The 25,167-nt window shown below is 35.3% G+C and overlaps 1 protein-coding gene across 4 annotated transcripts; it reads right to left on the bottom strand.

Annotated features, from left to right (window-relative positions):
* Positions 1-1,843: 1,843 nt before the first annotated feature.
* CKAP2 (cytoskeleton associated protein 2) lies at positions 1,844-24,416 on the bottom strand. 4 transcript variants are annotated; one of them, XM_072610456.1, is made up of 9 exons: positions 24,236-24,416; positions 22,495-22,579; positions 17,696-17,774; positions 16,685-17,553; positions 15,887-16,091; positions 10,470-10,640; positions 6,534-6,603; positions 4,393-4,675; positions 1,844-2,757 (listed from the first exon to the last, which is right to left on the bottom strand). In XM_072610456.1, exons 1-9 carry the CDS (start codon positions 24,291-24,293, stop codon positions 2,496-2,498), a joined length of 2,082 nt encoding a protein of 693 aa, XP_072466557.1. In that variant the 5' UTR covers positions 24,294-24,416; the 3' UTR covers positions 1,844-2,495. The 4 variants fall into 4 exon arrangements, with proteins under 4 accessions (XP_072466557.1, XP_072466556.1, XP_072466559.1 ...); XM_072610455.1 differs by having other exon boundaries at positions 17,696-17,777; positions 24,236-24,410; XM_072610458.1 differs by lacking the exon at positions 24,236-24,416 and adding an exon at positions 24,094-24,175 and having other exon boundaries at positions 17,696-17,777.
* Between the last annotated feature and the right edge of the window lie 751 nt (positions 24,417-25,167).

Below are 25,167 nucleotides of genomic sequence, written 5' to 3'. Positions count from 1 at the left end.
TTATTAGATTCAGATTTGCAAAGGTATCTCATTGTGGGGTATATCTTGAGCTCCTTTGCTCTTTGTAACACCTTATTTTATCCACACCCTATAGCTTTTAGAGGGTACAGAATAGTCATGTCTTTAATTTTCCCTTGTTTATATCTGAAAAGTCTGTTATAACTAGAATTCTTACATTCCACTATGTTTTAGAGCTTGTAATAGGCTGTCAACACCCTCCCTCGCCAAAATCTATAGATTTCTTTTTTAGTAACATTGCTTCTAGTGTTCAAAAGTTCTGGACAACATTCTGGTATTAAAGTGTTCAGGTTCTTTCCCTTATTGTGTTTTTCTACTAGGAGACCTATAATCTTTAAGTTGCCAGTGTCCAGGCTTCAAGAGCAATGTTTTTCTTGTATTATTGAATATTATTGCTTCTTTTCTTTCAAATTTTCCTTCACTTCTGGGTACTTGCAGACTCAGTTGTTCTTTCATTTCTTTGATGATATTCACTACCATGGATTCTGTTCTGACAATTATTTCTATTGTGCAGGCAATAAATTCTGCTTTCAAGATTCTTAATTCTCTCTGGAACTATTTGTGAATATCCTGCTTTGGTTCCATGCTCTTGGGTATCCACAAGGTCTTTTTCTGTATCATGGGTTGATTCATTTTCCTGTCTTGCAATATTTATTTAGAAGTGCTCAGACTCATCTAGATGTTCTGGGGGTCAACCTTTCATTCTCTTCTCTATTATGTCTGTGCTTCAGGTTTCAAGTGAGTTTTCTTCCTCCTAAGAGATCTGGCAATGTCTTTTTTTCTTTATACTCTCCTAGCCCATTTTCTGACTCTTTCACCCTTGATGATAAACACCATGAGGGTCCTCTATCTTGTTAGTTACAAGACCACATGACCTGGAAGCCTGATCAAAAGTGTCATATGCAGAAGAGCTAAGAAGAATAAAGACTGAAAAAAGGCCATCAAATTTAGCAATTAAGAGGCCACTGGTGGTCTTTGAGTTAGTAGTTTCAGTAAAGCAATGGGACCAAAAGACTGTAAGCGGTCTTATAAGAGTTGAATGGAAGCAATGACTGGAAACAATACTATTACCCTTTATAGAGTTTTAGCAGCGAAAGGAAAAGCTATGGGAAAAATTAGATTTATTCTACTAAATTGTAAAGAGCAGAATCAGTATCAGGCAAAAATTATAGGGAGGCATATTTCAGACCATCCTAAAAAAAGGGAGGGGGGGCTGGATGACAGTGAAGTCCTTGTCACTAAAGGCCAGAAAGCCTAAATAACTACTTTTTGTAAAAAATCCCTCCAAGGTTACCTTCCATCTATTCCACATGTACCTGGTTTTTTATATGTATATATCTATATATACCTATGTATACACATACATACATATATATTATATATACATATCTCTATGTATACACATACATATATATATTATATATGCTGTATCCTCCTTTAAAATATAAGCTTCTTGTATTTTAAGGGATAAAGGCTGTTTTTGCTTTTTCTTTTATCCTCAGAATTTAGTACTGGGCCTAGTACATTGTAGGAGATAAAAGAAATGGTTATTTCAGTGAACTGACTGACAAGATTCATGGGTACGGATTGATTTAATGACCTGTTAAGTCCTTGCCAATTCTATGACTGTAAGTGCTAAAACTTTACCTGGGAAATTTTCTTATTCAGAATACCTTATTCATCAATGTTAGGTCAAATAATGAGGCTTCATCTTAAGGCATTATTATACTTAGGAATTCCTACAGGTCTTGTAAAATGCAGAAAAAGCAAATGAATACTATATAATCATTGATGTACTTTAAAAATATGTAACAGTGACACATAATTATTCATGATAAACATTTTAATGCAACTTTTATATTTTAAAATAGCTCAACAAAATTTCATAGTGTTAGTTGTTAAATATTGAGAAATGTTCAGAAGACTAATGTTAAATGAATATAAATACTGCTCCAAAAATCCCAATTAAAGTGAATATTTAAATCTTACTAAACTGGAAAACATTCCCTCAAATGGAAAAAAAATACATCATGTTAGCATACTTCCTCCAACACAAACACATTTCTAGAAAAACTTCATTTTCCAACATTGTTCTTTTGATTTTTACAAACCTATTTAAATAGTCACAAAAAATGTAGGTATATGTAATAGTCAGCTGTGTTATTCTTGAATTATACTGAGATTTTCTTGCTCAAAATAATAGGTATAGAAATACAAAATGTATGATAATCTTATCTCAAAGACAGTCTTTACCAATCTGAAAAAAATGTCTAACTTGTTACTTTTTGATAGTTAAGGCTAAATCCAGGCAAGTAAAATCCTACTGTATAAGTACCTTATCAATTATATTTTCACTGTAGTAAGACCTTAGTAAAAACTTGGATAATAATTTACACATCTGTGGGAAATGTGAAACCTGAAACACAACAGACTTAATCTGGTAAGTTTTTAAATATATTTCTTCCCTTATTAAAGTTTCATTTCTTTTCTGTTTTTTTTGCTTCTTCTTCAAGGGAAGTTGAACAAAGTGCAGCATTTGGACGACATATATAAGCGCTTGTTTCGCTTCCCAGTTCTGCTAACTGTTCCAATGAAGAAACACAGGGATAGTGATCTTTTAACATATCTGGTAATTTATAACACTTATCCTGAAGACGTCGAGAACGCCTCACTGGTGTCAGAAACTTCAGGTCCTTACATGAAGAACTATTTTCATCAAAATTCATCTTCTTTTTCACACTAAAGGAGAAACACAAAGTTATTCCTAAAGCATCACAACAAACCGTATTATATACCTTTTTAAGTGTTAACATTTAGGAGGCAGTTCATCTTCAAGTATAATATAACATTAGTACAACTAGTTGTTAACAAAAAAACAGAAATTTGAGGTTTCTTTGCTATTTTTTTTAAGCCTGATCTGTGATTTCATCTGAGTAGGGAGCTCCCAGTGAGGGCACATCTTCAACTTACAAGTTAGCCAGCTGTCTAGGGTAGAGGTTTCAAATACAGTCACATGCAACCCACAAAACTCCTGAGTGCAGCCCAAATAGGATTAAAAGATAATTGGGAAATATTTAACAAAATAAATAAAAATAAAATAAACCAAAACATAATGTTATAATGTGGTTTTCTATGTGGCCTACAGGGATCCTTAAGTACATTTTAGTAACCCCCATTTCTATGTGAGTTCGACCTTATTGGTCTAGGTTGCTGAGAGGCTAGATGACTTGCCCAGGGTCACAGAGCTAGTTTGTGTCTGAGGGAGAACTGGAACCCAGGTTTTCCTGATTCTAACACGAGTTCTCTATTCATTATATCATGCTTCCCATATTTAAGATGATGCTTTGCCACCATAAATGTATTTTCAGTAACAATAGGTTCATCATCAGGATGAAATAAAATGACCTAAAAAAAAATTTTTTTTTGGTGGTGGGGGAAGAATATTTAGAAGAATTTAGAATATTCTGGATTTCAGAGTGCTTTTAAAGATCAGGTAGATCAGTGGTGTAACTTCAAAATGAAACAAAACCACTAAACTATACACAAAGATTCCTGCAAGCTACATCTTGACTTAGAAAATCACATATTAACATTATTTCTGTTCTACCATGTTTTTATTTATTTTGTTAACTATTTGCCAATTAAATTTTAAGTTGGCGCAGGATGCACTAGGGCTGCCCATTGCCAGCCAATGTGGAGAGCCGTGTGTCTAACAACTCTAAGCAAGATAACCTAGTTTAAATTGAGTTCATTTAAAGTTCAGCAAATTTGGTTAGAGGTTTGTTTGATTTGTTTTTTTAAAGTATTCAGATCTTGGTTCCCAAACTGTGCACAAACCAAGATACTAAAGCAAATTCAAAGGGGCTCCTTAAACTATTTTAAATTCTCCAGCAAAACATCACAATAATCAATATTCTAATACATCTGTCCACCTGTGAACACTGTGTGAACTACTAGCTAAACAACATTCCTTCTGATGAGTCTCTAATGTCTGAAATGTATTTTTGTGTATATGTCCTCTCAGTTAATAACTACCAGAATTTTCTTGTTTCTTAGAATTTTTACATAAATATCTATCAACTTTGGATATGTCAGTAATCCAAATTTTTCTCACTTAGCCACTAAGTTGTGAGGACATAAATACTTATTAAGTTCTTTGGACCTAACTACTTAGGTAAATTGAAACTATTAGATTTTTCATTTGGCCAAGGGGTGCTATGAAAAAATTAGACACTGAGTGTTATGAACCAAGAAAGTTTGGGAATCTCTGCATTAAGGTATTACATTAATTGTAGCTGTGTGAAACTGGGGCCTAAACGTTTCAAGTAAATTTCTGTACCCTGATACACTGAATTTTAGAAATTTATGACTTACCTTTGCAAATATGGAGTAGTTGACACATTATATTTAATGACAAAAGAGCCCCTGGTTTCCTTTTCAGGAGTCTCTAAGTCAGTGTTTGGATCTTCTGCTTTATTGTCTTGTTCTCTTTCAAACACCTGAAGTTTTACGTTCCTTGTTTTACGATCTGTATCATGTGATTCTGAATTTTCCACTGGTAATGCCCCTTCTGTATCAGTTTTATCCTGATTTACAGCTTCATCACATACTTTATTGTCTTCTTCGTTAGTTGAACAAGCTTCATTAACATTCTCTCCTAAAGCAAAAGCACTTGTGAATGAGAAACTTCTAGCTAATGTTACAATAAAGCTTTTTGGTTAAAGAAAACACATAGATGACTGAATTTTTAAACCAAAAAGAAGGGATAAGTTGAAGCATCTTTAAATACCCTATTCAAAACCAACTATCAGTCCCTTTATCTCCTGATAAACCTCTACATTACAAAATTCTTTGATACCAGCTTTCATTCTTTCTTCCCCCTTTTCCTGCTTGATGAAGAGGTAACTCAGGTCAACTACATGTATAATCAGTCCCATCTCTTTTTATCTTCTCCAGTAGATTGCTCCCACAATCATGTACCACATCCCTTATCTAAACCTTCAATCTCCACCTACTATTTACTGCTTCCTTCCCTGCTGCCTACAGGCACATCCAAGTACCTACCATCTAGAAAAAAGCCTTGCCAGATCCTAAAATTCATTCAAGTTATTGTCTGGGATCTCTCTTTCTACTGTCAGTCAAGGTCCTGGAAAAAGCCAGTTATACCCAAATTGCCTCTACTCAATGTCCTCTCGCTTCTTAACCCTTTGGAATCTGGGTCCCAACCTCATTTACAAATAAAATTCCTGTCTCCTAAATTACAAATGATCTAATTACTAAATCCCACGGCCTATTAAAAAATCTTCATTTTTTTCAACCTACTGGCTCTTGACTATCCTCTTATCTTGAATAACCCTCAGCTTTGTATGTTGTTGACATTACTCTCTCATGACGCTATTCCTAACTTTGACTCCTCATTTTCAATCTCTTTTTGCTACTTCATCCTCTCTATTCTGTCTTCTACTTGTAGATGTTCTCCTCGGGGCCCTCTTCACCTCTCTTTTTATGGTACTTCAATTGTTGACCTCATCAGCTCCCATTGATTTAATTTTCACCTCTGTTTATGTGTCCCAAATCTATATATCCAACCTTAATCTCATTCCTTAGTTAAAGTACACATTTCCAACACCTTACTGGTGATATATTTGAAGTACCTCAAACTCAGCATATTCAAAACAAAAATTATCTTTTCCACATTTCTGTCTTCCAAAAGATTAAGAACACACTGTATACACAATAAAAATCAGTTAATAAATAAGGATTAACACAGGACTACTTAATCCAGAAATATATTCCAATTTATTTTCCAAATTTATTTTGCTTCTGAGCCAGCTTCATCAAAAAACCAGAAGATTGGATTGCTCTTGCTATCTGGCAACACAAACCTTATAAAAACAAAGTACATATCAGTGAAATTTCTTCCTAGGAAAGATTAGGTCCCATTTAAGAAAGTATCACCTACATCTACATAACCTCTCCTGTTTTGTTTTAAATGGAATATTAATTGACCCAATATACAATGATCTAAAAGTCAAAATAAATAAAAGGAAGATTTCAATATATTTCTATTTTCTCATTCATTAAGGAATAATAAAGAAAAGGGGAAGTAAAATAAACAAACAAAATAAAGGTAATCATGAGTAACCTAAAAGACTACTCCATGCTCTGTTCAAGTGGGCATGTCAAAGAAGGGAGATGATTGGGAACCTAAAATAAGTGAAGTGTTCAAATGTCTACTTATTTCTTCCTGTTCTGTTCCTTCCCTTCTATAACTATCCCTGGGACAGAAATACCTGGTAGGTCAGTTGATGAGTTTTTCTGTAGCACAAATCGACTAACCATTAAAAAGGGCTCATTAAAGTTCACATGAGTTAAGAGAAGGAAAAAATCCTAGAAATATAGCTAGGAGAATAACAGAATAAAACAAAGGTAAAAGCTTGCACAGAAGTTCATTCTAATAAATAAAAACTAATGAAACAGGAAATTACTTTAGGGAAATAAAGATTGCAATTTACCAGAATTAGCAGTCACTTGACTCTTCAATGTCAGAATATCTGCAAAAGTGTGCCGCATTTCTTCCATAGGCTTAAAAAAATAAAATTAGTCCTTTTTTTAGTAAAGAAAAGCACTGAATTAGTCAGAATTCTTAGTCTTAAGGCACTAAGTTGGCTGTTGTAAACATTAAGAATAAGGAAGTAAAGTTTCATACTTTAAAATCAGAAATATTTAGACATGAAATAAGGATCCTATGTGTGAAGATATATATATATATGCATATATATAATATGCAGACATATATATAATATACAGACATATATGTGTGTACATGTACACACAGACAGATACATACACATAAATATTTGTGGTTTTTCATCTTTTACAACTCTACTTCCCTTCCTAATTTCACTGTTATCATCCTAAAATCAGGGCTCTTATAAGCCCATGCTTGTATTAATGGAACAGTCATCCAATGTCTACTTGCTTCCAATCTCTTCTCTTCAATATATTTTGTGCAGTTTTCTCCTCACTGTCTACAGGATAAAGCTCTAGATTCTTAGCCTGCCACTCAATGATCTTCACAGATTGGTCCCAACATAACTTGCCAGCTTAATTTCCCATTATCCCCCTAAGCATACTTTATACAGGCGATATACTGGACCATTGATGACCATCATATGCTTTATACTTTCCCACTTCTGCTACTTTCCATTATCCAAAACAGAATGTCCTGCTCCATCATTTGTCCACTGGGATCCATCCCATAGTTCAAAGTATATGTCAAATTCTAACTTTTTTTCTTTACTTTTAAAAAAATAAACATCAATACATTTGAACTTTGCAATAAACAAAGAGGATTATATATACAATTATGAACTTGCATTATGTACATTTTAAGTTGATATTAAATTTAACACAACAGTAGCAAACCTGTCTGCCTGTCTGTGTCTTTCTGAACTTTCTTCTGTTCTCTCCTGTGTATTTTCAAATGCTAACTACTCCATGACTTTTCCCTGACCATCCTTAGCCAAAAGTGGAGGAAGTAATAAGTATTCATTACATGTCTACTGTGTGCCAGACATTCTGCTAAGTATTTTACAAAATAAAGTCTCACAACAACATTGGGAGGTATGTGCCATTATCCTCATTTTATAGGTGGGGAAACTGAGGCAAACAGAGTTTTGTTTTTAAAGTAACTTAGAGTCACATAGCTAGTGTCTGAGACCAGATTTGAATTAAGGTTTTCCTGATTCCAAGCACAGCACTCTATCCACTGTGCCACCTAGCTGTATTTCTCCCTTCTCTGATCATATTATTTGTACATGGGACTTTTCTCTTTAGTTTTAGGGAAACAGCAGTTATAATAATGTTTTAAAGTTTGAAAAATGCTTTACATATATTACGCCTCACTGATCCTCACAACAATCCTATGAGATCAGCACTATTATTATCATTCCCATTTTACTAATGAAGAAACTGAGGTCAGAAAGAATACTTGATTTGGGATCAAAAGCTCCAAGTGTGATCCATATTTTTCATTCACATACACTGTATGACTAAAGGGAAGTTCATTGAATCTATCTGAACCTCATCTGTTAAGTGAGAATAACACCTCACCTATCAACCTCACAGGATTAAGAAGGTTTAAATGAGAAAACCCATGAAAATGTACTTTGTAAATCTAAAGCCCTATGATAATGTTGGCTGGGCCTGGAATCAAAAAGACCTGAATCAAAAAAATCTGGCTTCAGACACTTACTAGCTAAGTGACCCTGGGCCAGTCACTTAATCTATTTGCCTCAGTTCACTCAATTGTAAAATGGAGTTAATAATAACACCTACCTCCCAGAATTGTTGTGAGGATTAAATAACAAAACAATTTTAAAGCATCTGGCATAGTCCCGAGCACATAGTAAGCACTACTTAAATGTTAACTATCATTACTTTTACCTTGTGGGGTTGTTGTAAGGGTCAAATGAGATAATAGTTGCAAAAAGCACTTAGAAAAGCACCCAGCACATAGTAGTTGCTATATAAAAGTTCATTTCCTTCCTGTTTCCCTTTATTATTATCCCTAGCTTGTATGCTTCTTGAAGGTCTATGTTTAATTCAATTTCATATTTCCTAAAGTACATGGGACAGTACCATGTATGGTCAGAGAAATATTTAGATATTTGTGAAAACTAAATTAGCTAAGACCAGAGTGGTTGGCCAAACCCTCAAGAAAAGGCTAAGGAGATAAGCTTTAGGAATACGCTCTATAGACAACGCTTCTTCCACAATTTAAGAGGTGCTGAAGGGGTCGAGAGTGGAAAAAGCTTTAAGAAACCCTGCAACAATCCATGGAGAAAATTGCTCATGATGACGTGGACTGGTGCATAAGCAGAGGTTTATGTTAGGAAACTTTTGTGGGATGTTTATGTTTATGTGTAGGAGATATAGACTTGAAAAAGAAATTTCCAAGAATGCAACTCATTGGTTCTTACCTCCCAACTTGCTCAGAAGGCTATGGAAGAATTGACACTGTTTTACTTTTAATTTGCCCTAAGAATGCCTCAAAATAATACTTATTTTGGTTCAATACTCAAAAACTTTCCTATCAATTCTAATTATTAAATAAGCTTAACAAATTGATCCCTTTTAGTACAGTAATCATACAAAATTGTAAGAGAGGAATTTTCTGGTCTTCTAATTCAGTGGTTCTCAAGGTGGCTCTTAAGAACCTTTCAGGGGGGTCCAACAGGTCAAAACTACGGGTCCAACAGGTCAAAACTACTTTCATAACAATACTAAGATGTTTTTATTTGTAATACAGTGGATATCAATAGATATCATCCATATAAACAAAAGCACTTTTGGAATCCTCAATAATTTTTAAGATTGCAAAGGGGTTTTGAGACCAAAGTCTGAAAACTGTTGCTCTGGTTTTAAATTTTAAACAGGAAAGTTTAGTATTTTATTTTATCCAGGACCATTAAAAAACATTTATAAAGCTGATTCACTTGTATAGGTGATTATGTTAGTACCATTCTTTCATAACCAAAAATTAGTCTTACAAATTCTGATAAAGCCTTTCCAAGGAACTGATCAATTTTGAATGGGATTTGGGGGTAGAGAAAAAGATAATGTTAGTTCTAATAAATGGCCTGAATTACCTTTCATTTAATTGCCTTAGCAAACACAAAGGAATATACAAGCTGTCTACAGACCAAATTGTCATTTTCATTTTATGGTAACTTTATCCTATCAATAAGAAAGAAACATTATGCATAAAGGACACCAGGACGGACATTGGAAACAATAAAGATGAATCTGGACAAAAGCTCAAAAGGAGAGGATTATCTGAATACCAAATCTATTTTTCAAAAAGAATGAGATAAACGATGTCCTTTTATTGACCACACTGTGGGGGAAGTGGGAAAGTAAAACTGCTCCAAAGCTATTGATAAGTATGCTGGGCAAGCATATTTTTATTTGAAGAGTAATTCACCAGACAATAATAGTTTGAAAATAAATTATTTCCTTAATGTAACAGAATTCCTTTTCCTTCAAAAAGCAGATTCAGTATGCAAACCTGTTCTAATTCAGTTTACCAAATGAATTTGTTTCCACAGAATTCATTTTCATTTAAAATGCAGATTCAGTAGGCAAACCAATTATAATTCTGTTTCCCATATATATCTTCTTCCTGCACTTTTCAAGTTTATTTCTTATTCCAAATTAATAAATTGCATCTTGTTTTATGTAATATTTATAATTACCTCATCAAGGCCTGATCATCCCTGAGAAATTAATGAAAATATTCTAAAAGAAACCAATATTAATAGCAGTGCTTTTGTGACTCCTTCCAAACTATATAACGAATTTCTTATAAGTTACAGTGATAGTTTTTAGTTTTTAGAATAGCTGTGAAGATCACATTGCAACAAAGACTAACGAATTGTAGTTCTCACCTGAGCCCCTGCAAGAATAGCTTTTTCATATATTGCAATGATATTTTCAAGAGGGCTTGTAATTGGTTCAAGACGTGCAAGGCATACCCAATACTTAACAAGTTTTTTGGCATCTGGAATTTGTAAAATGAGCTCCTCCAGTGTTGAAAGTACTTCCTCCCTTGGACATCCCTAAAGTTGAAGAATAAGAAAGTAAAATAAATATCCATACATTTATCTTTGCTGCCTAAAACATTATGGATAATTGATAATTGGCTAGACTAAGTAGGCAGGTTTAGAGGTACTGAGGATAGAAAAAAAATCCGAAAATAAGTTTATTTCTTTTCTCATATATAATAGTTGAGATGCTTATTAATATAAAATGCCTGAGAGACAGCAAAAGAAAGAGCTGATAGAAGAGGTCTGGATAATTACCCTTAGAATAAAAAAAAGTTATCTATTGTGACTGTTATAATGGGATCAGAAAAATTGTGTGTGCAAAATGTCTACTTTAATTGAATTTTTTTCATAAGCAACTTTAGCTTTTACTCATGAAAAGTAAAACCAAACTAATGTAAATTATGAGAATTGCTGCAGAACAAGCAGTCAGCTTTTAGTTTCCTTAAACATATCTGCTCACCCAATGATGGAAAAAAAAAAAGTATTTCAGTCGTTGGTTTATTGATCAATTGCCAGACCTTGGTGTGATAGAAAATTAGAAAAATGAGAAGAACATTTGTCTTTTGAAATTTAGCCTGGCTTTATGTGGTAAAATAAAAGGACAAGAAAATCTCTTGTGGTACTAAGGTAAGCAACCTTAGCTTAGAAGATGAACAAGTAGTACTAAAGCTTCTACAGGTTCCTAGGACCACAGAAATTTTGAAAAAAGAAGCACCACGAACAAGTCATAAAGGAGCTCTCAGGAAAAACAATAACCAGGCAACAGAAAGGAAATTCTAACATTCAAAGTATAATTAATTCCAATACTGTACAAATGGTTTACAAAAATAGGAAAAGAAGAGATCTAACAAATCCTTCTATAAAAAAAGTAGTTGTACGTAATGACCAAGCTTGGCTCTAGATAAGAGTTGAGAAATTACACCTCCTTCCTTTCTTTGTAGAGGTGGGAAACTACTTAAATGGAATATGGCATAGATTGTCATACACAGCTGGTACACTGTGTGGTTTTGATGAACTGTTTTTTATACTTTGTCACAAGACATGGCTCACTCAATAGAAACAAGAGGGAGGACATTTATTTTGAAGGAAGAAAGGAAGGAAAGATGGAGGTGGGGAAGGAAAGGAGGATGAAAGGAAATAAGCAATTATTAAGCACCAACTATGTAGCAGGTACTGTGCTAAGTACTTTACAATTATTGTATCATTTGAGCTTCACAACTCTGGAGGTTGGTGCCATTATTATCTCCATTTTACAGTTGAGGAAACTGAGGCAGACAGAAGTTAAGCAACTTGCCCAGTATCACATAGCTATTAAGTGTCTGGGGCCACATTTGAACTTGGGTCTTCCTGGTTCCAAGCCCAGTGCTCTATTCATTTTAACACCTAGCTGTCTCTGGAAATGAAGGAGATATAAAAACAAAAGTTATCAATTAAAAATAAGATAAAAGTTAAAAGAAAAAGTAGCATGTAGAGTGTTACATGCAGAGGTCAAGGTGCTATATAGTAGGGCAAGAATTAAACTGAGTTAAGCTAAGTATTTTTCGGTTTTGGTGTGGCCCACAAAAAGCAACAGGTGATCAAAGCAACATCAAAAAATGAGCAAGAAACATCACTTTTTTTTTTTTTAACCATCTTCGGGGCTTCTTCCTTATGTTCCCATAGCATCCTTATTCCTCTAGTCAAATTTTATCAAGAATTCAGCTAGTGAACAGACCTTTACCCCAAACCCCTCCCCCTCTTCTCAATGTCTAAGAAATCTGAAAGACAGAAGCTGGCTCAGGCTGTGATAGCAGATGTGTCACATTAGAGCTTAACCAAGGAATGTGAAAAAGAGGGAACTAGGATAGGACAAACATGTTAGGGCTGTCTAAGAAATCCACTAAACTTGAAGGAAAGAATCCCACATTTAGCTGAGGCCAGTTCAGTACCCCCAGAAATTGCTTGGGGGCAGAGGTGAAATGTCAATTATCCAGTGTATGAAGAAGCTGAAAGAGCTTTAAGATCCAGCCCCCAGGGAAACTGCCTCCAAAGGAGAGGGAGTTAGAAAGTGAGCAATAAGGAGAATTAAGAAAAAAGGTTGATACTGTCAAAGATCTCAGGAAGGAAAAACTCAGTTAAAGATCATGAACATAAGTATAGGGAACAACAGGGAAGATAATAACAGAAGGGAGTATGGTCTTTATGTCAGGCAAAACAGTCCAGGCATTTATGAATAAATATTTTAAAACAAAGCAAAACTGAATTAATACTTGATGAAGCAAAGAGATGCCAGGGATCCCTAACAGAGCAAGGAAACATAACAAAATTTAAAGAAAAAAATAGAAATAGTAAAAGCAGAATTTATGGTCCTTACAACAGAAATAATTGGTAGGACAGAAAAACTTGAATTCACAGTAGCAAGTCTTACTAAAGAAATAAAATAACTGATTAGGAATGCAAATACATGGAAGTAAAGGACAATCTGGAAGAGAAACAAAATGAAATAACATTAAAAGACAGCATAATCTCCAAAGAAACATTGATCTTGAAGACAGTATGCTTAGCAACAACTTACGGATTTTAAGTCTACCAGAAGAACACTAGTCAAAAAAACGGACATCATGTAAAAAAAAAATAATGTAAAAAATGTTCAGAAATTCTGAATACAAAAAAAGTGTCAATCTAAAGAATTCATATATTGCCTTCAGAAGAAAATACAAGGCTGAAAATTCTACGACACATAATGGTTATATTCCACTGACAAACAGAAAATTCTGCAAGCGACCAGAAAAAAACCTCATCAAATACAAAATAAAGAAAATTCCAATAACACAAGACTATATTCTGCACCCATTAGAAATTGTACAAAGAAAAGGAATTTGTTCCAAAAAACAAAGGAACTCAAATTGCAAGCCAAGGTAACTTTTCTAGCAAATCCAAGCCTATTTATGAAAAAATATGGATGTTCAACTTAAGAGATGTTAAATATGTTCCTATAAAGAAAGCCAAACCTGGATAAATTATTTACTTCTCAAATATCCCATACAGCACAATTCCTAGAAAAGAATTCTATTTGATAAAAACTGCTAGGAAAACTGGGAAGGATAGTGGCAAAATCAGTCTTAGGTCAACACCTTACTCTATATACCATATTCCCTAATACAATTTAAATGCATATGTGACTTGAATACTGAAGATCACATTATTTAAAAAATTTAGAAGAAAAGCAGATTACACACTTCTTACAGTTATGGGAAGAAGACTTATTCTAAACCAAACAAGAGATAGAGGCAGTAACAAAAGATAAAATATGTAATTTTGATTCCATAAAACTGAAAAGCTTCTACACAGACAAAATCAACTCCCCTAGCATAAAATAAGGGAAGCAGTCAAACTGAAAAAATTGTTTCAAATTTCTCTGCAACAGGTTTGTCTGATATCCACTGATATGAAGTTATCAAAAGAAAAATTATAAACTATTAATAAGAACATTAAAGAATACTCTAAATCTCTAATAAAAAAAAGACCTTTCTCAGTATTAGGGTAGCTAGAGGGAATAAATATATATATGTAGGTATGTGTATATTATAAATGTATAGATATATGTGTGTGTACATGTATGTATGTATGTATGTATATATTTAGACAAAGGGCACAGGGTGAGGTGAATATGAAGGGAAGATACCTAAAAATAAAATTAAGTGTTGAGAGGAATGTAATGGAGAAAGAGAAAGGGAGAGGTAGAATGTAGTAAATCACCTCACATAAAAAAGGCAAGCAAGAGCTTTTACAATGGAAGTGAAGAGGAGGAAAATGAGAGGGAATGTGAGCCTTACTCTCATCGGAATTGGCTTAAGGAGGGAATAATACACATTCAGTTGGGTATGGAAATCTATCTTACCCTGCAGGAAGGCAGAGAGGAAGTGGAGAAGGGGATAGGAGAAGGAGGATAGTAGAAAGGATGGAAGATTGGAGGAAGTGGTAATCAGAAGCAAACACTACTGTGGGGGGACAGGTCAAGGGAGAGAATGGAATAAATGGAGGGCAGGACAGGATAGAGGGAAATGTGACCAGTCTTTTGCAACATGGCTGTTATGGAAGTATTCTGCATGGTTACACATGCATAACCTGTATTGAACTGCTTGCTTTCTCAAAGAGGGTAGGTGAGAAGAAAGAAAGAGAATGTGGAACTCAAAGCTTTAAAAATGAATGTTAAGAATTCTCTTTGCATGCAACTGGGAAATAAGGTGTACAGGCAATGGAGTATAGAATCTGTCTTGCCCTACAGGAAAATAGAAGGGAAGGGGATAAGAGAGGTGAGGTGGGGAGGGGGGGAGTGAAAGAAGAGAGGGCAGATTGGGGAAAGGGGTGGTTGAGGTACATGCTGTCCTGGGGTGGGGGGATTGCAGAGATGGGAAGAAAATTTGGAATTCAAAATCTTGTGGAAGTAAATGCTGAAAACTGAAAATAAATTTAAAAATATATATATATGTATATATATTTTAAAAGCATGGAATAAAAGAGGCTATAAGAAGACATTCCCATCCCACCCCTTTGCATAGGTGGGAGCTCCACAAATGTATTTTGTAAATATTTTCAGTCTTTTTTGATGTACTGATCAATGATATTAAGTTTTTTCTCTTCTTTTTCTTTTGAAAAAAATATTCTTTGACATGTGGGATGGCTTTCTGGGAGGGAAAGTTCAAGAGACACAAGGGAAAACTATGGTGATGTTAAAAAATATTATTAAAAAATTCTTTTTTAAGAGTTCAATTACAAGGACTGGTAGGCTAGATGAACAGGGTACATGGTTTGTGTGTGTGTTCTTCAAAAATGTGGTTGTGCTTTTAATGTATAATATTTTAATTTCTCTCAGTACTATGAACTACCAATTGGTACTACTTGTGCTTATTATTGGAAGGATATTGGAATATTAGAAGGATAAAAAAATTTTAATTTAAAAATGTTTTTGACAAAGACTCTAAGTAGCAAAAGAAAAAGGAATTTCAAAATCTCATTACCATTCTGCTACAAATGTTTATTATCTATTGAAATTCTCTAAGGTACTCTAAGGTGACTCAAATAATGAAACTAATTTTCCTACTTTTATCATTGATACCTTTGAAATATTTCTACAAATTGGTTTACTCAAAAATATAAGATAATACTCATATTAGTAATCTCACAAATTAAGTTAGTAAAACATGATGAAACCTAGATAAACAAGACTGATGTGATAAAAATGAAGTAATAAGTACTGAATTAAAATCTATTAATACCTCATTAATTAAGTTCAAGTATTCAGAAAATATTTTGTTAACTTTATCAGTGAATAATCTTTGCTCATCTTCTTCTGCAATGGTGGTCCAGAAAGACTCAACTGGTTTTTCTTTTGGCAATTCCATCTTAGGTGGAGCAGACAGACCAGATATAAGTGGTCTTTTGTTTACTCTTCTGTCATTCTGCCACTCAATCAGATGAGCTCTACAAGTAGAGGAAATATATTAGGATCATAGATACAGAAGAGACCGTAGAGATCATCTACTTTAACCCACCTATGTTTACAGAAGAGGAAAACTGAAGTCTAGAGAAATAAAATAATTTACCCAAGGTTTCACAAATTTTAAGCATCACAGCCAGGATCAAACCTAAGTCCTCTGACTACAGAGGTAGTGATTACTACTGTACCATGCTTAATGTTGCTGTTCTAAGATTCAACAGGGCCTTCTCAAACAAAAGCAAAGAGGGTAAGGTAGAAAGGATACAATGCTCTAAGGAAGAGTTGCATGTAGCCAGGCTTTGAGATTTAGATATTGTTAATCTTGAGTCCCCAAAGAACGAAGTTTTAATATAGATCATTCAAAAAAAGTATAAAAATAAAAATATCTGAACATCTGCTTTGCTTTATGTTTTAGGGACCATCTTTCTAAAATAGTTACAATACAGAGTTTAAAGATATTTACAATCCAGGGAAGAAAAAAATGCATGCCTACTAGATTTTACTGTATTATAAAGAAATTTGCAAACTCTTCATGGAGACAATAATCTAGTCAACTTTTTCAGTGATTTATTTTTACCTTCTCTCTTCTGTTGATTCTTTGGTTAGTGTAGCTCTTCCTGTATTGATAGGTGCTTTTGTTAAAGTGTATCTTCTCTTATCAACAATTTTGAAATCCTCTCTGAATTTACTACTGAAAGTTGCAGCAGGTTTGGATTCAGAACCATGAATGGTTGGAGCTACAGATGTCCTACATTTTGATGGTGCTTCCTTTTCTTTTATACCAGAAATTGGCTTTGTCTTGGCATTTGATAGAACTGGATTTGAGAGAGGTAATCTCTTTTTATAAGGCTCTCTTTGGACAGTAACGTTGACAGAAGTTTTAATAGTGGCTTCTTTCTCCTTGTTCTGGATAGCATCAATCTGGTATTTTCTGGAAGACTGAAAGGTTGTTTTGTTCTGGGAAGAAGCAATACCAACAGATTTAGTGGAAACAGTAGCAGGTGTTGTTCTGGTACCACTTACAGGCTGAGACCTTATTTTAGGAACAATAGTTGAAGTTGTCTTACTTGTCACAGAACTTTCATCTGTAACTACTGATAACTTTCTAAATGAGTTAACTTTAGATTGGACTACTCTACCACGATAAGAGCCAAGGACTGGTTTCTTTGGCAAGGTAGCATCTTGCTTCAACTTCTCTGCAATTAGTTGTTTCTCCTTACTATTTCTTTTAAGGCGAAAGGTTTGACTAAGTGACACACAGCGACTTTTAGGGTCTTCTTCATTTGGTAACACTTTTATAGTGTGATCACAGTTCTCAGGATAACATACAGCAACATCTATGGTTGAATTTGTCAATACATTGGTAGATTTTAAAGGAGTGCCATTTCTTTCTGCTGTTGGGATATTTTTTCTCCATGTAGGCCGATCAGCATTTTCTTTATCATCCTGTAAAGGTTAATTAGATGAGTCAGTAATTTATGATTAATTTCTATCAGACAGAAAATATTAACAAGAAAAAAGTAAAAGAAACAAGTACAGGACTAAAATACAAAATTTGAAAAATGAAGGATTTAATTATTAGACTTACCATTTTGGTGCTGGTAAGCTTCAGAACTTTTGGTACCTTCTGGATTGGATCTGCAGATACTTTTCTATTACAGCTGGTACTGCTTTAAAAAATAAAAATGACAGAGGAAAAATTTAAAACACTTGAACTGCTTAAGTATGTATGTTCCCTACTTCCCCAACATATACTTTAGAAGCTCTCATTTATAAAAAGTTCATGGACCAATTATAAATCATTTCCATTTATTCATTTAAGTATACTTCTTCAAAAACTTCTAACAGATAACACTTTGAGGTACTGTAATACCTGATATTAATAAAAGTTTTTCTTTAATTAAAAAAAAGGGCGAATTCATACTGGTTTTCACTCAAGAAATCCAAACTATACATACACAGTTATATTAAAATATAAGAAGATATGGATTTTAGCTTTGGCATGACTCCTTTACTACTGTGGATAAAGGTTTTTAACAAATTTTTTTCAATTAATAAAAATTAATTTTTCCTTCTATCTTTTGCCCCCATTATTAAAAAGAAAACCCTTGTAACAGTTATGCAAAGTCAAGTAAAACAAATCCCTGCACTGGCCATATCCAAAACTACAAGGCTCATTCTGTATCCTGAATCCATCCACCACCTAACTGTCAGAAGGTGGGCAGAATGTTTCATTATCAGTCTTCTAAAATCATAGATGAACAATGCATTGATCAGAATTCTTAGTTTTCAAAGTAGGCTGTTTTTAGTATATAAACTGTTCTCCTGATTTTGCACACTTCACTCTGTATCAGTTCATTTATGTCTTCCCAGATTCCTGACACCATCTCTTTCTTATGGCATAATAATATTCCATTGCATTCTCATGCTATCATTTGTTTAACCATTCCCCAAATTATGAGTACTCAGTTTAGTTTTTTGCTACTACAAAATGAGCTATTATAAATATCTTTGTACATATGGGTCCTTTTCATTTCGTTTTAAGATCTTTGAAGTAATAAAAATTTTTCAGGTAAGAAGATTTTTTGTTTTGGTTCAAAATTCACATTAAGTTTTCTCACATGGGTTTGCTCATCTTTCTTCATGACTGTATGACAGTCAGAAAAAAAGTCTTCTAGCAAGTTTTTATGTTATGTATTTTCTTTGCAAGGTGAAACAGAAGGGATCAGAAGACAAAAGAAAAGAAGCCCCAACCCTAGACACCAGGAAACACTATTTTCAGAATGAAACACTCTATCGCTATAGATTCCCTAGATGTAAAAGATGGAATTTCCACTTATTTCCAAGTCCTTCTAATCCACAAATATTTAACAAAGAAAAGTTATTTGAAAAGTCAACAGTTCCAGGAGCCAATGTTTACCATTTTTAAGCAGTAAAACTATAGGTCTGGAGTGTAGTAAAAAGAGATAAAATAATAGCTCAACAAAAAGATACCGTAAAACTTCAACTATCCAAAACCCTTGAGTTAGTTACTCTGCATAGCTGAAGGGTCACCTCATTAAGCATTTAAACCTTTTTGTTTATTTTAGCCAATACAGATGGAAATATTTCTAAAATATATTACACTTTCCTGCTTTCTTAAGCAGAATTACAACTTTTATTGGTCATTTAAACATTGGCCATAAGAATAACTGTTATGAGGGAAAAAATTCTGAACTAGATAAGGGAAAAAACATCTGGAATAGCAGTCAGAACACACAGACCTTTTACTATGTGGCTTTAGGCAAATCACAAACTCTTTATGCCTTACTTTCCTCATCTAAAAATGGGAATAATAAACTCTGTTCTGTTTGTATCACAGGGTTCCTGAGAAGATCAAATGGAATGATGTAGGTAACAGCTCTTTAAAAACTGTAAAGTATTCAAACAACAACTAAATTGTCCATATCTTTGACCCAAAGTTTACCCCCAAGATCAAAAACTAGGAAAAAAGGTCCAATATAAACCAAAACACAGTAGTAAAAACCTGGAAACAAAATAGATACCCATTGACTGGAGAATGACTAAAAAAAAATTATGGCACAAAAATGTAATATACAATATTACTGTGGCATAAAAAATAATAAATATGAATACCGAGAAGTATGTGAAGACATGGAAAGTAAAGTAACAGTAAGGAAAACTTACAATGATGACAACAATATACACAGAATGAACAAATTTTAAAAATCAAAATTAAAGACTGTAATTATAATGATTAAACTACAAAACTACACCTTCCCTTTTTGTAGCGGTAGCAGACTATGAGTGTGGAACATAGCATACACTTCAAGTGTGATCAATATGTTGGCTTGTTTTGCTGAACTGCTTTTCCCCATTTTTCTCCATTTTTTATTTGTAATTATAGAAGATGGCTTATTTGAGGGAAGATATATTGGGAAAATGAAGGTGACATAAAAATAAAAGATAAGAAAACCTCAGGGTATATTGAGATGCATAATGTTATTTTGCCCCTCACTAAAGGATCCCAGAGTGCTACTGGGTGTTTTTTTCCCGATGCTTTGTTTTTAAATGGTTTTTATTTCTGATTCTTCTATCAGTAGTCATTTTTCTTTTGCTTTTAACAAAAACTTTCTTTCCCCTTTTAAATCTGCTGGCTTTGAAATTAGACAACTAAGTTTGTTAAAACTGTGTATGAATAGCTTCTGAGTGAGGTGAGGGCCTGAGGGACTCTCCTGTGAAGAAAAATCAAGAGTTTTAGTGATACCTATTTTTATTGCTTATAATCCTTTTAATTTTCTTTCTGCTTCTAGCCTACGTACACCGTCCTTGGTCCTGTTCTGTCCAACATCTTTATCAATGTCTTGGATGATGATGTAAAATGGTAAGATTATCAAATTTACAGCTTACCAAATTGGAGGAGATAGCTAATACATTAGACAATATAATCAAAAGATGGTTAAACCCCCAAAAGATTCTGATAAGCTAGAACAATGAGTAAAATCTAATATAATAAAATTCAACAGGTAAAAATGTAAACTCCTTAAGAGAAAAAAAATGCTACAAGTATAGAAGGGAGTTCTGCCTAAAAAGTAGCTCAAATGAACAAAAACTTGGGAGTTTGAATAGACTGCAAGCTTTATATGATTCAATGGCATGATAATTAACCCTTAAAAAAGCTAATAAGTTCTTATATTGTACAAAAACTATAATGACCAGAAAAAGAGAGGTAACAATCTAATTGCATTATGTACTCCCTAAGGATTTATCACATTCAGTTTAAGTACAACTTTTTCAGAGGCACTAACCAAGGCTGTGAAGGTAAAAATAGAGAGAAATTACTTGCTACATAATAACCAATTTTTAAATTAGGATGCAGGTTTTTCTCCTTTTATTTCCTCATTTAGGGCCCAGCCCTTGTAGAAGGTCAGTCTCTGAAAGACATGACTGATAGATGAGACTGCACTAACTCTTGGGGAACATGCTCCTCGATCTTGGTGGGAACCTACCCAACTAGGAGACCTTCTGTTTGGAGTGTAAAGAGAACCCAATCTGGATGAGTTCTTGCCCCAAGTAAATGAGACCCTCTCCTTATAATTCTCCATTAGAATTTAAACCAACCAGAGTGGTCTGATGGAGATGGATTACCCTGTCCAGATTGCTGAGCTAGCCACATTCTCAGCAGGAGGTGACACAGACTTTTAGCCCACCTCATTAAATGTCTCATCAGTCAGGGTTAATTTTTACTTGTAGGGGCATTTCCTTTCAAAAACATATTTAAGGCCTTCATGCTCTTCATGTTTTTATATTTGGTTTCCTGAGAAAAACCACTGATCCTCACTTTATTGATTATTAGCTGGGCTAATTAATAGATTGATTAGTTACCCAGAAATTCAGCCTCTTAGCATTTTTCACTTGTCTCACAATAACAAAATTAACATTTATATAGTTCCTTAAAAGTTTGCAAAGTGCTTTCTTCAAAACAATTTTGTGAAGTAGATAGTACAAATATTATTCTCAATTTACAAATGAGGTTTAGAGAGATCATAACTCTACCGATTGTTAGAGCCCAAAGCTTAGAAGTATCAAAGTTCAGATAACATGTCACATCTTCTGGTTTTAAGATCAATACTGTCAGATCAAAACTCCCTGAAAAGTTAAAATTTTTAAGATTGATTACTTATTCTGCTTGACTAAGGAGGAAAGAAGGAGAACCAATGGAAGTAAAGTTACAGGGAGAAAGACTTTAGCACAATATATGGAAGATTTTTCCAACAATCCAAGATATCTATAATCAGAATATACTATCTTTCAAGGTACTATATGTCCTCTGTCACTACAGAAGCCCAAGCAGAGGCTGCACAACTCTTTGTTCAGGTATGTCATAAAGAGAGATGCATACTTGAAGTAGAGATTGAAATAAAATGAAAATATATTTTTAAATACAGCAATTCACTCATACTGGATTTGGAAAACCAATCTGCAAATATTACAAAAGGGAAATCAATAAAGGCATCTTGTAGGCAGGCACATCTGAGTGGAACCTTGAAAGAAACTAGGATTTCCAACATGTGGAAATGAAAGGAATAACTTTTCAGGCATGTGGGACATCCTATATAAAGGCCTGGCAGTAAGCAGGAGAAAAGTGACACAAGCAGGCAGGCATGGCAGTAACTACAGTGTGTGAGAGACTTAATGAGAAATAAATATGAAAAGATAAGTTGGAGCCAAACTATGAAAGGCTTTGGATGCCAGAGAGAGAAGTTTGTATTTTATCCCAGAGGAAAATAGAGAGCCACCAAAGCTTCCTGAACAGCATGCATGCAAGTTGTTTTATAGAGAAAACTTTGTCTCAGTGTTATAAAACTAAAATAAGCTTTATTTTACCTGGTGGTCTGCTTTTCCTGTACTTTTATGACAGAAAGGGCTTTCCTTCTTGCAAGATATTCTTCAAGCTTTTGTCTTCTTTGTTCTAATGGACAAATGGAAAAGATAAGCAAATCAACTATATTTAAATTTCAACAAATATGCCAACAAATTAAGGCATTGTCAACTAACAGTACTGAAAATAAATATTTGTCTAAGGAAGAGACTCTATATAACTGGAAAGCAGAAATATGTGGGTTCTGCTTTAGCTAACAAAATCACGAGATTAAGGGCTGAAAGCCAGTGGTTCTTAGCTAGGTATGTCATGAATTGTGTGGAAGTATCTTTTTAAAGTACTGAGATTCTCCAAAACAAAGAATATTCTGTGCCCATGATCAAGAGAACCACAGTCCAATTCCCTCATTTTATAGATACAGAAACTGAGGCACAGAGAGAGGTTAAGAGGCAAAGAGACTTGGCCAGAGTCAATCAACTAGCAAGCGTCTGAGACAAGATTTGAAACCAGACCTTCCTGACTCCAAGTCAGGTGCCCCATCTTCTAGGCAATCCTGCCCCTCACATGCCATGCACTAAGTAGCCCCCTTGGGGTTAGAACACCCACTGAGTACTCCTTTCCACAGCACCACCCCGGTTCCCCAGTTAATAACCTAAGGAGGATAAGATAACAAATGCCCACAGCCATTGGGCACAAGAAGCAGAGAGCAAACAACAGAATACAACTGCCCTCCAAACAGGGAGAAATAATAGCTAGCACTTAAATAAATATAGCAATTGCTAGTACTTACATGATACAAATAGAACACCTGGTATTTTTGTAAATACATAATTCACATTTACATGATAAAAACAGAATAATCTGCATTTACATATTTGTACAACGTAAATACAATTCATAACTCCCAGCTGCTAAGAGTATTCTAAGTAGCATTTATATGAAACAGAGGAACTGGCATTTGTATAACGTACACATAATTCGGATTTGCCGTGATGTAAGCAGAACTAGCATTTATAAATTGTAATATAGTTAGCATCTACATGACATGAATAAAGGAACGGCCGCCATTTATATAATCTATAGGAATAGAGTAGCCAGCGTTTATATAGCGCAAATATGATTAGCGTTTACATGCTATGAATATAAGCGTAACAACAGTAATGAAAATAGCTAGCGTTTAAATAACACTTCCAAGGTTGGCAAAAGGCAGACTGCTCGGGACAGCTGACCCCCCTCACCCCGCCCGCTTGAACTCTACCTGGACCAGAGGCTGGGAGCCCGGCACTGACCGGGAGCACGTCACGTCACGGCACGTCACGTCACGTCACGTCACCTGGGTGGGGAGGGCAGCTGCATTCAGGAGATTGCCCCCCCCCCCCCCCACGGAGGGGGGCGCTCCTCCGGAAGCCGCGACTGCCCCGCCCCCACCCAACCCACCACTCAGTCTCTTACTTCAGTCGGCCTAACGCCCACAGACAGTCCTCAAGAGGCAGGTGCGCCTGCCCCAGAATGACCCAGTCAGGCAGCAAATAAGCATTTATTAAGTCAGGCACCGGTGCAGATCGCTAAGAGCAAAGGATGGTCCTTGCCCTCAAGCAGCTCACCGTCTCAAGATCCGGTAAAAGCCCGAGACCCGGCGGTGAGGAGGGGGCAAGCACGCCCTTCCCCCACCGCCGCACGCCCGCCCGAGCCCGCAGGCCCCGGAACCCAGCCTCCGCCCCCCGCCTCCCCTCGCGGTCCTCACACCTTTGAACTGAGGCCTGGACCTCTGACTGGCGGGCAGCTGCAGGCTGGTAGCGCTCATGATGGCTGGGCCCGCGCCTCCTCGGTTACCTCAGACTGGAACGGACGAGACGACAGGCAGTCGCGTTCGAGCCGCGCGCCGCGCTCTCCGGTTCGTTCGCTCGCACGCTGCCCGCCTATTGGCTCAGGGCTTCAATTGAATGGACCAATGGGCCGAGAGGGGAAGAGCGGTTGCTAGGTCGCGTCCGGGGATTTGCCCCAGCTTTGGGGCGGGGCTTACGGACTTTCAAACCAAAATAAATCCGGGTGAGTCGTCTCCCTTTCTCCTCGTTTCCTGACCCGGTGGGAATTTGGGGGCGGAGCCAGTGCTAGCACCGGAAGAAGTGCCCAGGCTGGTAGCTTTCTGTAGCCTCTGCTGGTATTTTCGAGTACATTTATGCTTTAGGGATAGGGATTCACAATATTTTACTTCGTCTTGACGCTCTCTGGTTTAAGTAGCAAGGCTGCATTTGATAGAATCTCTTTTTCCTATTTTTGTATGCAGTTTATATAATACTGGAATTAATTGTTCTTTGAATGTTTGTTAGAATTTGGTTTGTAAATCCGTCTGGTCCCCCCATGCCTCCTCAACTCATCTACTGACTTCCCTGGATTCCTTCAAGTCCCAGCTAAAATTCCGTCTGATACTGGAATTCTATTTTCCCAGCCCCTTTTAATGATTAATTAACTAATTAATTAATTAATTCCTATTTGCCCAGTATGGAGTTTGCTTGTTATGTATTTGTTGAAATGTTCTCTCCTCCAGTAGATTGTAAGCTCCCTGATGGCAGCAACTGCGTTTGTACCTTTTTGTTTCCCCAGCTCTTAGCACAGTGCTTGGCACATGGTCGTCACTTAATAAATATTGATTTTTCTTCTCCCTTGAGAGTTCAGGT

Source organism: Notamacropus eugenii, chromosome 5 (genome assembly GCF_028372415.1).
Source record: "Notamacropus eugenii isolate mMacEug1 chromosome 5, mMacEug1.pri_v2, whole genome shotgun sequence".
Lineage (NCBI taxonomy): Eukaryota > Metazoa > Chordata > Mammalia > Diprotodontia > Macropodidae > Notamacropus > Notamacropus eugenii.
This window is presented reverse-complemented; position numbering and strand designations above follow the sequence as displayed.

What these genes read in the sequence shown, in the direction of transcription:
- CKAP2 (XM_072610455.1), bottom strand. Translation starts at nt 24,293, where the DNA reads ATGAGCGCTACCAGCCTGCAGCTGCCCGCCAGTCAGAGGTCCAGGCCT. An exon ending in GTCCAGGCCTCAGTTCAAAG is followed by an intron (nt 22,580 to 24,235) that starts GTGTGAGGACCG and finishes TTTGTCCATTAG; the next exon opens with AACAAAGAAGACAAAAGCTT. An exon ending in CTATTCTTGCAGGGGCTCAG is followed by an intron (nt 6,604 to 10,469) that starts GTGAGAACTACA and finishes TATTTTTTTAAG; the next exon opens with CCTATGGAAGAAATGCGGCA.